The 12,905-nt window shown below is 33.4% G+C and overlaps 1 protein-coding gene across 6 annotated transcripts in view; it reads left to right on the top strand.

The window, feature by feature from the left end:
- The window catches only part of ATL2 (atlastin GTPase 2), a 43,138-nt gene extending 30,753 nt beyond the window's left edge, over positions 1–12,385 (top strand). For 3 of the 6 annotated variants that reach the window (XM_016162523.2, XM_036224381.1, XM_016162526.2), the window contains 10 exons: positions 751–801; positions 1,113–1,169; positions 2,587–2,679; positions 4,815–4,953; positions 5,742–5,869; positions 6,938–6,994; positions 7,903–7,974; positions 8,619–9,050; positions 10,559–10,573; positions 10,672–12,385. In XM_016162523.2, coding sequence (XP_016018009.1) covers positions 751–801; positions 1,113–1,169; positions 2,587–2,679; positions 4,815–4,953; positions 5,742–5,869; positions 6,938–6,994; positions 7,903–7,974; positions 8,619–9,050; positions 10,559–10,573; positions 10,672–10,779 — 1,152 coding nt within the window. In that variant the 3' untranslated portion in view covers positions 10,780–12,385. The remainder of the gene's footprint in view (positions 1–750; positions 802–1,112; positions 1,170–2,586; positions 2,680–4,814; positions 4,954–5,741; positions 5,870–6,937; positions 6,995–7,902; positions 7,975–8,618; positions 9,051–10,558; positions 10,574–10,671) is intronic. The other 3 variants (XM_016162524.2, XM_036224382.1, XM_016162525.2) reach the window with 2 other exon arrangements.
- Positions 12,386–12,905: the final 520 nt, after the last annotated feature.

Below are 12,905 nucleotides of genomic sequence, written 5' to 3'. Positions count from 1 at the left end.
CTTAGCAGAGGTGACATCTGTGGACACCCCTTTTCTCTAGGTCGCCTTTTAAAGATCTGAGCCAGAAGGACAGGATCTAGTGAATCTTTCCTCCAGTTTTCCTTCCTTTAGAGTTCTTAGACTTTACATTGTCAGCTCTGGTCTGGGTGCCTTGGAAAGCATCCTAAAAAATTCTGGAAAGGGCAAGAGTGCCACCTACTGTGATTTTTTTTTCAGTTACCACAGGCTGGTAAAATTTTCATATAGTTTGGACTGATGAATTTAAATTTAAAATTAAGTAAAAAGAACCATATTAGAATCACCCACTAAATTAACTATAAACTATATAACTGTGAGTATATCAGTGAGGGATTTAACTTTGTAGAGTTATGCCCCTCACATTCATTGACTTAGAAAAATAATGTGGAAACTTCACTTAAAATGACTATTTTATAACATTAAAGTAACTTTGAGAAGGAGAAAAACTTATTACATAATATCCTTTTTTTTTTTTAATGTCTGCCACTTTTTAGGCTCCATATGTGTATATTCATGAATTTTATAGCTTATTACTACTGCTTCCCTCTTAATGCTTTATCTGGACTCTCAGGGAAAAAAAGAATCTCTTTTCCATGTGCCACTGGTTAAAATAGTGGCTAAGTGATTCATTTGTGCCGAGATATAAAATATCCTTCAATTCCACAAGTAAAGTTATACATTGCTGAATATTTAAAATAAAACACTAATAACAACAATATTTGGTTTTAACAGGTATATAATTTGTCTCAGAATATTCAAGAAGATGATCTTCAACACTTGCAAGTACGTATGTGTCAATATATGCCAAAGTATTGAAAATTTAATTTCTGCTTTATTGTCACTTTATACCTAGAAGCCTATAATATTATAAGAGGCATATTGAATATTATAATTTTAAACTGATGTATGACTTAACTTTTTATTAATTAAACTTACTAAATGTTAATATATACCTAGTCTGTTAGAAAATTAAAATGCCTGGCTTTCAAATGATTTGAAGGTTCTGACATCTAGTGGTCTGATATAGAACAGCCTTGCAGATGTCTTCTTTCAGTCTCTTTTGGGGCATTATTTTAAATAACTTGACTTAATAGTTATTTACAGAGTATGGCAGACTTGCAATGGAAGAAATCTACCAGAAACCCTTTCAGGTAAGTAATTTATTATTTTTTAAAAGTTACTTATGAAAAGCTATCAAACCACCTCATCTTGTAACTCTGAAGATGTGAGCTATTACAACAAACTCATTTTTAGCAACAGATTTAGCAGAGTTGATACTGATTTACAGTAGTGTCATCACCAACATATCAGTAGAAGGCTATAGGACAGGAAATAGAACAAATGAATATGTATCGGTTCTTAATACTTTAGATTAAGAGCTTACTAATATTTCTCTTAATTAAATGTTATTTAATTTCAAAACTTAGGACAGTCACTTATATATCTTTTAATGTGATAAACTATAAAATACTAGGTTTCTTGTTTGTGGTATATTACAAGTAGAAGTTATTGCGGTTACTCTTTATTTTGGTTTCATATAGAAAGTTCCAGAATTTATAGGTCTCCGACTCCTTCTAGCCTCTCTTCCCCCATGTTTTTTTATTCCTTTTAAATGCTAGATATAGAATATAAAGTGAGAAATTAACCTGGGTGGAGTTATTTTAGAAGCTTTACTTGCTTTTGTAGTGTTTTTTCACGACGGAGGTAAAAAAAAAAAAACAAAGCTAATTTATAAGTTGACACTAGTACTATTTGGTCAGTTTTATAGCAGGAGAGAGTGACTCCACCCTGTTTGCTAGTCGGTATGTGATGTTCTTCCTGTGTCATAGCATTGCTGGTGATTCTTAGTGTTGGTGGGTTTATGTTGATTTTGCCCCAGTCTTATCTGTCTCAAAGGATCACTTTTATGAAATACTTGGGCAGGTTATGGCTTCATTTTGTGTGTATGGGTGAAATATACTCTATTTTGCCTATTTCAGTTTTCCTGAACTGGGGTTATTTTGCCAGTGTCTGGAGACATTTTTGGTTGTCATAGTTTATTTTTTATTTTTTGAGGGGGCATTAATGATATTGGCATCTCGTACATAGAGACCAGAAATTCTGTTCAATATCCAACAGTTCACAGGACAGCCATGCACAACTAAGAATTCCCTGGCTCAAAATGTCAGTAGTGTTGAGGTTGGGAAACCTAAGCCTATATGAATAAAAAATTCTGTGAAAAGAATTAGCTGGTCTAGAATTAGGTTAGCGATTCTTCTAGTTATATAGCTTTGACTTAAAATTATGATCTGTATGCCCTGATATACCTTTTGTTCATTAAAAAAAATCATGTATTGCTTGTGGTGACTACATAGTGAGCGGTTTGCAAATGGAGGCAATTGCTTGGTACGGGGGCTTGGAGTGTTGTTGGTTTAGGCAGGTCCTTGATACAACTAAAGCAGTATTGACCATTTTGTTACTGTATCTTTTGATAAGGATTGTTTAGGGGAGTAAGGAAGGCTTCAATTATTAAAGTAATGATTTTTTTGGTAAAATTTTGTAAGAAATGATTTTTTTTTCTGTCTATAGACATTAATGTTTTTGATTCGAGATTGGAGTTATCCTTATGAACATTCATATGGTTTAGAAGGTGGAAAACAATTCCTTGAAAAGAGATTGCAGGTAAGCCCCCGTTTCTTAGAGCATAAACACCAAGCCAGGTGAAGGAGTGGGCTGCCTAGACCATAGCTTAAACTACCAATCTCTAAATGTTATTGGAATAAATTGAGTATCCTGGGTTAGCCCAAAGGACTCCATATATATTTGATGAAAAGTAAATTGGTTGCACACCTGCCTGAGACAGTGTCCTCAAACAGAAATTAAGGAACAAATATTTCTCTTAAGAGTTAACTGTCTCCTCGGTAAATCAACATTTAAAGGATACAAATTTGAAGGAGACTAATCTTTTTGACCTACTTAGATTGCATGCATGTCTCTTACTGGTCCAGCTGAGCTTCTGAACATTTGGGAGAGACTGAATAATAAAACATGCATGCACTGCACATAGATGATGTGAAACCCTCTCTCCAAGGAATATTATCTCAGAATGACAGTGAATACAGCTAGAAAAGGAATCTTAAACGTCATCTAGTTCAGCCTTCTTTCTTTTATATCTGTGTACCTGTATCTATATATACATATATACACACACACATATATATTTACATATCTATATGTATATATAGATAGATAGATATGTAAAACAAAACTGGAACTTAGAAAAATGACTTGCCTTTGGTCACTTAACTGATTATTGATAACTAGGAGCAGAACCTAAATATCCAGACTTCTGTCCTATGCAATATTCCACACTGAGGCATTCCTGGAAAATAACCTCACTAACATGATCCTTTATTTCTAAAGGTACCCTCCCATGGAAGTACTTGGGAAACCCTCAGATGGTTTAAATACTACCCATCTACTCACATACACAGTTCCTTTATGCATAAATAGGAGGGTTCTCTCTTTAGGTTAATAAAATTTCATTTGCCTATGTGATGATGCACTTAGTTTCTCAACCACATTGAGAGACCTGGGGTAAAACAATTTTATTACTCCTAAAGTGAAATTAAGACCAATTCCTCTTTCTTGTATTATTTGAAAGGCATTTCCAGAGCTTACTGTCAGATAATTTTAGTCGTCAAGAGTTTTCTCTGGTTTGTTCAGAGAAATTAACACATTGCACATCAGGCATACTAACTAAACTCATAATTATGTACTTTAAAGACAGGAAGGTTTTTAATAAAATATTGAAGTGATACAGGAAAGCGATAAAATTATAGGTGCGCAGCTTAATGAATTTGTACAAATTGAACTTAGCCATGAAACCAGCACCCAGAAGCACCCACCTCCATCCACCGATCCCCTCAAACCCTCTACTACTATCTTGATCTCTAACAGGATTTGTTTTTATACTTTTTATGAAAGGAATTATATGCAGTATGTATTCATTTTTGTTTAGCTTCTTTTGCCCAATAGTATGTTTCTAAGACGAATCCATATTGCATATAGTTTAGTTCATTTATTCTTCTTGTTATGCAGTATTCAATTGCATGAATACACAAAGATTTTTCCATTCTACTCTTGATGGAGATCTAGGTAGTTTCCAGGTTTTGTTAATTATGAATGGTGTGTGTTTTTTAAAATGGTTTTTGATCAGAATCTTTAGAAGAGTATATTGAGATAAGTAGTTATTAAAAATCTAAATATAGGATTTTTTTTTCCCCAGAAAATACATAGTAATCTCTCTTCCCCAAACACTGGTAACTAGCATTAATCATAAATAATCATTTGGAGTGAGTGCTGAAATCCTAAAAATTTCTAAGGTTCTTTAGACTGCACTGGGATGTTTTTACCTAAGCTGTTATTTTGCTCAGGGGCTGACCTTTTTGTTTGTAGACAAATTAATACTTTGTCTTTCTCTTAAGCATTATAAGTACTTTAAAGGCAAATTCTTAATTATCTAGTTTGTATCACAACCACAACTTGTTATTCTGGTGTTAGATACGATTAATTATTAATTATTATTTTTGTATCCTTGGCAGCTAACAGGAGAAAAACATCTTTTCTGGTTTAAGACAAAGTGGGGTCTTACCAGAGTGGTCAGAAGTGGGTCTATAGTAAAATTTTATATTGTCAAAAAACACCTATCTGGAGTAGCATTTGAGTTAAGTGTGAAGGCATGTATGTGAGTATGTTTTCTTTAAAAATTTTTTTTCTCCTGTTTGCACCTTCATTCTGTCTCCTTCTGCCCTCAGGTAAAACAAAATCAACATGAAGAGCTACAGAATGTAAGGAAGCACATTCACAATTGTTTCTCAAATCTTGGTTGCTTCCTTTTACCACATCCTGGTCTTAAAGTTGCAACTAATCCTAGTTTTGATGGGAGATTGAAAGGTGGGAATTCCCATTCTTACTAAAGTCAGAACTTATTTTTTAGGGGCTGAAAGTTTTTAAATACATGGATTCTTAAATTTTCTGTCTTATTCTGGAGGACATTTTGATGCCTTGTTAATGTGATTGTAAAGCTCTTTGTGGTCTTTCTAGCTTTCCATTGTTGTTTTTTGCAAACAGCTAGCATATTAACATATTTTATAATGTGGTCTGTTGCTCAGCACTGATGTCTTAAAATTCTAAAGGCTGAGAACACTTCTTTATTTCATCTGATTACTTTCTGCTAAAAAGCTTTACTGATCTGCTGTATCGATGTAATCAGATCTAAGCCTCTCACAGGTGACAGTATAATTTTTTGTGTATGTTTTTGATTATTTTGAGCACGATGGTAAAAGGCTTGAGGATTGATGAAACTTTACAGTATGGCTGGAAAAACAAAACCTAGTATTAAAATTTAATACAATTTCATGAATTATTTGCTTTCTGAAAAGGATAGTCTAGTAAATACTTACTGTGGGATTTGTTTGGGTAGTTCACAATTTGTTTTATTTATTATTTGAGCCGAAAGAATTCTTGGGGGATGAGGTGAAATGGGGTAGTAGAGTAGGGAGGATTATATATTTTTCTAGGAGATAATGATATGTTCGGATGACTTTTTAAAATGAATACATAAGTAATAGATACAATGAACTCTTATTTCATGAAACAAAATTTTATGAACTCTTACCAATGGGGACTTCTTTACTTTTTTTTTTTTGGACTAATATGTTGACTAACTTCATGTCCACTAGATATTGATGAAGACTTTAAACGAGAGCTTCGAAATCTGGTTCCATTGCTGCTTGCCCCTGAAAATTTGGTAGAAAAAGAGATAAGTGGCTCTAAAGTCACTTGTAGAGATCTTGTAGAATACTTTAAGGTAGGAAAACTTAACATTAAATGACTTTGTCTAAGTTAGAAATACAGCTGACTTAAAACTCATGTATATGTAGTTATCTTTATTTTAAAACAAAAGAATAAAATGTATAATTTATTTTTCTGCCTTGAACTGAGTATGTCAATAGTAAAGGATATTTAAGAGTAGCAGACAACTTTTATCTTCTAGATAGGGATTGCATTTGTTTACAGAAATATCCTACTTGTTCTTCAGCTGTGATGTGGAGAGAAGAGCACCATTCAGCATATTATTGCAATACATTTGTATCATTTGTGAACGATAATAGGTATTGGGAGCATAGTTCTGCATCATGAATTCTCACAAAAGCCTTCTCTTATAGTTCTGAGGACTTGATAAGAGCAGTTGAAAACTGGTTTCTAAGCTTAAGTAAATTATTCATATATTTTTTTTATCCTTTGCACTTCTCTAGTCCTTATAGCTTGATTGCCAGAGCATGACCCTTATAAATGGTTTTATTTATTCGTAGTAGTTATAGATAGGTAGAAGGGAAAATAGAGTGCCTAAGGGTATATTTTTGATCATTTTATGGATCCTTGATTATTTTCATACTCTCTTTGTAATGAATTTAGAGTCAGTAGGAAGTTCAGATGAAAGATTCCAACATGGACTTACTGTAAACTCCTATCTTGCTTTCTGACTCTTAAACCACAAGTATGTAAATTTTTTCTTGAACTGAAATATAATTTAAGCTAGTCAAAGTAAAATACTGAACATATGAATCTAACATATTTAGTTGAAACATTGGCAGTAAGGGAGTATTACAGACATTTGATATGTAACTTTTAAATATGAGATAGAACTTTTATGTAATTGTATTTAGAATCATTTCTCTAGGTTTTTATTTAGCAACATGCATTTAGTGTCGAGCATAGGATTAATTTTGTTGAAATGAAAGTGGATAATTTTTAAAGCCTAGACATTTCTTTTAATAGTGTGAATCGTTTTTTTATTTAATGATTTTTCTTTCTTTGGGGTTGTAGAGCCAGATTGCATAAACTACCAATATAATGGATCTTCTGTTATTTTTAGGCTTACATTAAAATTTATCAAGGAGAGGAACTTCCACATCCAAAGTCCATGCTTCAGGTAGTGTGTGCATTGTATACTTATTTATTTATGAAGGAGAAAAATCCTTGCTTTAGAGATTGCGATGGAAATAGGGTGGTACTTCTTTGCATGCAAATAAATTTTAGATATTTAAGGCAATACATGTCATGGGTCCTGAAGTTTTTATGTGATTTTTTTGTAACTACAGATTGAAGACCTTGCACACATATAGGCCACCAGAAATAAGAATTCTCAGTCCCTTCAGCTGTTCAAAAAAGTGCATGAAAATTTGTGTTGCAGAAGATAGCTTAATATGGGCCTCTCTGAACCACGCTTCTTCTGTTCTCTGAGTCTTTGACAGTGAATAGTGTTTGAAATAGGCTTATTTTCTCTTGGTATGAATGATTTAGAGTTGTTTCTAATGAATGTGGGTTTTTTCTTTTTTAAAAATATCTTTTTTGGGGACAGTGTTATTTTAATCTAGTTCATATTTTTAAAGATAATGCTACCTTGGGCAGTTTTTCAATTTTACAGTGATTTAACAGTATTTTTTTCATGAAAGTCACCCACTAAGCTGTTGTGGCTTTAAAAATGTCTCTTGTGTAATGCTGATTATGAGAGAGAACCATATGGGTTATTCTTGATTCTTTTCATCTGGAGACGTTTTAGGGGGGTAGCTATTTTATTCTCTATAATTTCTGAGCATGTCTGGTATTTTCTACAAACCCATTTTAACAAACTTAAGCAAAACAAAATTAGGTAGTCCTATTAGAAGTAATTATTCTTTATACTGGTGTTCCCTTCCATTGGAAAGAACAGGATGTCGATAATATTTTCTCTGGTTCATTTTCAGACTTGTTCATTGTACGTAACTTACTGTGTTAATCAGAAAGTATGGGGTTGTCATGTAATTTTTGCATAAAATTGGCACGTATTTTATTTTTTAGGCAACAGCTGAAGCTAATAATCTTGCTGCAGTAGCAGGAGCAAGAGAGATTTATTGCAAAAGTATGGAACAGGTTTGTAACCAAAATTTAAATTTGACACTAGAGTGAGATAGAAGATTTTTATATTTAAAATAATTGAACTGTTTCGTGCTCCTTAAGCATTATGTTCAGTCACTCCCTGATGCCCTTTTATCATCTCTGCTGGAAATAAACTAGGTTCACATGGTTAGAGTGCAGGATTTGGGTGGTAGATTATTACATGAACCATACTGAAATATTTTTTAATACATGATTCAGAGTGCTGTTAGTAGTTTCTGATGTAAATAACATTAGGGTAAAGGCCAGTAGCAGTTTCTATGCTTGGCTTGCTAACTTAAACATTAAAGTACCTTTTCTGTATTATCTTTTACTCACTCTCTTGTCAGCAGTCTTTTGTATCTTAGGGTGTATTGGTTGGTCAGGTGAAAGGTACAAATTGCAGTGTAATTTTTCTATCTTTTATTAGTCATATTTGGAAATTTATTTTGCCTGAGCCAGTTAAGCATTCAAGATATAAATAGGTTCTGATTATGTATGAGGTATTATGAACAAGTTTAAAACTGAACCATGTAGGTGATTTGACTTCTTAAAACTGAAAACTTTGAGAAATAATTCATACTTGAATTATGAATTATTTCTAGCATGTAATCTGTCTTACTGTAATCATGTCTGTGCAGGTATGTGGTGGGGACAAGCCTTACATTGCACCTTCAGATTTGGAGCGAAAACACTTGGATCTCAAGGAAGTGGCGATTAAACAGTTCCGTTCAGTAAAAAAAATGGGTGGAGATGAATTCTGCCGTCGTTATCAGGACCAGCTTGAAGCTGAAATTGAAGAAACCTATGCAAATTTTATAAAGCACAATGATGGCAAAAATATCTTCTATGCTGCTCGTACCCCTGCCACACTCTTTGCAGTCATGTTTGCTATGTATATAATCTCAGGACTGACTGGCTTCGTTGGCCTAAACTCTATAGCTGTCTTGTGTAACCTTGTCATGGGGTTAGCACTGACATCTCTTTGTACTTGGGCATATGTTAAATACTCTGGGGAGTTCAGAGAAATTGGAACAATGATTGATCAGATTGCTGAAACACTATGGGAACAGGTTGGTATCTATCTTTTGGTTTTTCAGTGACTAATTTCATCCCTGTGACTCCCCCTCCCCTGCACACAGTATTTGCACACCTACTTTTCCCTTGTATGAGGAATGTCAAAAGGATGTTTTCTGTTTTGTTTGGATGTGTAATCTGAATATAAAATATAACAGGAGAGTGATTTTTTTTTATTTATTTAAAGTCATAATTATAGAGTGCTTTGGTTGGCTTAAATCTGTAATATCCTTTGGGTAGATTCTTAATTGTAGGCCTTGACTATAGTAGACAATGGATAGGGTGAGACTAAGGATTTTTTTCTTTGAGAAAAGAAAATATAGTTGGTGAAAGAGTTATGAAGGTAAGAAAAAGAAGTTGGGAAGTGCATGTTTTAGGAAAGCAAAAGAAATTTCTTACTAATATTGGGAAAAAGCAATGCATACTTATATTCCAGGAAAAATATCAGATGATATTCAGGTCTTCGTTACCTTCCATGAAGATAGTAGTGATTTACTGATGTACTGCAAGGAACAATCCTGTAAAAATTTCTTACACCAAAAAAACTTTGTAGGACCTCTGTACAATGGAAATACTAATGAACAAAGCAAAGTGCTACAGAGAACCAGCTTCTCTTAATCATAATCTTTACTTCAACCAGAAGTCACATCATAACCCTTTACCTCAAACCAGAAATCAAAGTTGGGCCTGACAGTATCTACTAAGGAAAGCCGTGTTTTGTGTTGGCCAGCTGTGTGTTGGAATTGCCTGTGTTCAGAAAATTGCACTTAAGGAAGTTGTCTTAAAATGATCACCATGAACAACTTGAGCATCATGTCAAGGACCAGAGTGAAAGCTACAGTTATTACTGGTGGACAGTATAATAGACATTTTCAGATACCATTTCTGGGCTAGTGAAGAATTGGGCTTATTTGAATATCTAGACTATGCAGGTCCAATGTTTGGGCTTTAAATTCAAAGACTGATGAAGTCATTTTTTGAAGAAAGTTAATTGGATGTTAACTTTTCTTGTAATAACATCATTATTACTTTATAGAGTGACCCACTATATATATTTGGATTTCGTTTCTATTCTTTATAGAAATGCTCTTATTTATTCAGATCTGATTTGCAAGCTTGTGCTTGGATATTTGTAAAATTTAAATTTTTATCTCAAAAACCTCTTCATATTCCTTTGGTATCTTCTAATAGAAGATGGATTAAAAGCTGTCACAAACTCACTTTTTAAAAAAAATATCTACTTTAAAATTTTGGATCATTACTAATTTTTTGCAACATGAATTTCAGTAATTGTACAGTGTTTTCATTTGAAAACCAGTCATCTGTACAGCATTGATTCTAGGATTTTAGAGATGTCATTATTACAAAACAATTAGCTGGAAGAATATAAAGCATGTGAAATTATTTTCAGTATAGTTGAAGTCAGGTGCTCACTAGTCAGAGAAGATCTGTGTCAACATATCTTGTCTAAATTTTTTTGCATTTCTCTTTTCTTTTGCTTCAGAGGAGTCCCAGGAAGGTGAGGAACCTACAAAGTCTCAAATTCTTATAGTCTTAAACTCTTTAACTTCAAGGCACTCTTGAGTCATTCTCCTAACAAATCACTCCATGTTTTAGGTGTTTTCCAAACTGTTTGAAGTTACTAGACGTCGAATGGTTCATCGTGCTCTTTCATCAGCACAGCGACAGAGACTGTCATCCAACAATAACAAGAAGAAAAATTAGACAGTATTTTAAGCTTTTTTCTCTATCTGAAGTGTTCACACTTATACATGTAGGACAATAAGCAGGACCGTCTGGGCCGGTCTGCATAAATGCTGTGTACATACCAGATTTGATGCTGCATATAGGGTATGGAATTGCACATCCATCTCATAGGAATTGTAAATGGTTTGAATAAGAGGAAAGTGATTTTTGTTGCATTATAAAAATTGTCTAACTGCATTATTTGTAGCATCATAACTTTTTGGGAGAAGCATCTTTTTATTTCCCACATTCCTGGTTATTTTCTTCATTGCTTTGGATTGAATTTTTATATCTATTTTTATATGTAACTCTTTTTTTACCTCATGTTTTTATTTGTTTTGCACATTTCTCATACCACAGGTATTGAAGCCCCTGGGTGATAATTTGATGGAGGAAAACATAAGGCAGTCTGTAACAAACTCTATCAAAGCAGGCCTGACTGACCAGGTGTCTCATCATGCCCGATTAAAGACAGACTGACAGTTCATCTCCTCATGGACTTCACTCTCCCTTTTTTTCATGCTTGCTGTACAATGAGAACTCAAATAAAAATAAACCAAAGTTTACAATCAACTGTAGAAGTAGTTTAGTATAACTGGCTTCACAGATGGCTGCCACAGAGTGTGAAAATTGTTTGTTGGTTTTAAACATTCTGTTCATGGCTCCTAAGGCATGGAGATTGGCTGAGGAGCATTAGTTTATCATGCACATTTGTGCCATGTTTAATTCTTTGTTTTTCTTTTTACTTAATCTAATGTTAGTAAAATTTGTCTTATGTAAAAGGATATTTCAGGGAAATATTTTAAGAAATCTATTTAGAGTCTAACACAGTATCCCGTTGAAATTTTAATTTTTAGAGAAGTTATGAATCACTGTATAAAGAATCAGATTGGAATGACATTGAAGCCTTTATTGAGCCACTACATTAAAAGTATATATTGCTTTACTGCCTTCAGTACCAGTATTACATAAAACGCATGTATCAGAAACTTCACAGAAATTACATGACAACTCTTGTAGCTGAGAAAGTGATTCTGAGGTGTACATTTGTCTTGCCTTTTTAAATTTATAAACCTGCCCTAAAAGGAGATGCATATCTGGGAAACTGAACTGTCATTTATACAGTTTAGCCTTCATGTACATAAAATATGCCATTAATTTTATTGGGGGAAAAATTCCATCCAAAAATATTGCCTACAGCTATGAGTTAAGAGTGTCTGTACAGTTGCGTAGCTTTTATTTTCTAAAATCACAGATAGGGCATGTATATGAATTATAAATATATAAATAACAATTTTGTATGAAAAGTTTTGTAGTTTATGGCAAAATCTGGTTCTGTGGTAGGCTAATAAGTACAGTCTCTGTGAAGGAACGTTTGTGGCTCATGTCAGTGTGTGAATGCATAGACAATTTGAAGTTTTTGATATATTTGTGATATTTATCTTGAGCACTGCAATCTCACCCCTACCCCCCGGGAATTCAATGGGAATGTTTATCGTGACTGTCCTCTGTTGCATTTTAAAGTTATTTCCTGTAATTTATTTTCAGTACATAATTAAAAATTTGTTGTATATATAAAATGAAACTCGTGATTCTTTTTTAAGGAATTCTTCAAGTATGTATTCCATTACATAAATCATATTTGTTTATACTGAAAAGAGCATGAGCAGGACACTCCCAAGTGAGAGCTCTAAGGTATTGTACCTTGGAGCTAAGCTTGTAAAAAGTTATTTCTCTGTGTCTCTCTTTGTGAGGGAAAACTTGTGATTAGCCTAGGTGTAGCTGGGGCTATATTTTTTTCTTTTTGTGTGGTATATGTAAGGCTGACATTTTTGCAATACTTTTGTAGCCTTTATGAACACCTATTAAAGCACTAGTTTGGTTTTTAAGTGAAGAAAATTCAGATGTTGAGTTGCATGCCTGAAAGCTCTAAATTTACTTTGGTTGATATCTCCCTTCTCCCCCCCTTCAACTCCTGTTTTTATATGGACTGTACTTGTTTCCATCTGTATTAAATTGCTACCAACTCAACTGTTCTTAAACATAAAAAATCCACTTGAAAGTGTCTCTTTATTTCTTCTACCACCCTGTTTTATGAATGCTGT

The sequence above is a fragment of the Rousettus aegyptiacus genome, unplaced genomic scaffold (genome assembly GCF_014176215.1).
Source record: "Rousettus aegyptiacus isolate mRouAeg1 unplaced genomic scaffold, mRouAeg1.p scaffold_m13_p_7, whole genome shotgun sequence".
NCBI classification, from domain to species: domain Eukaryota; kingdom Metazoa; phylum Chordata; class Mammalia; order Chiroptera; family Pteropodidae; genus Rousettus; species Rousettus aegyptiacus.
Note: the sequence above shows the minus strand (reverse complement) of the source record. Positions and strands in the feature narration are given on the sequence as shown.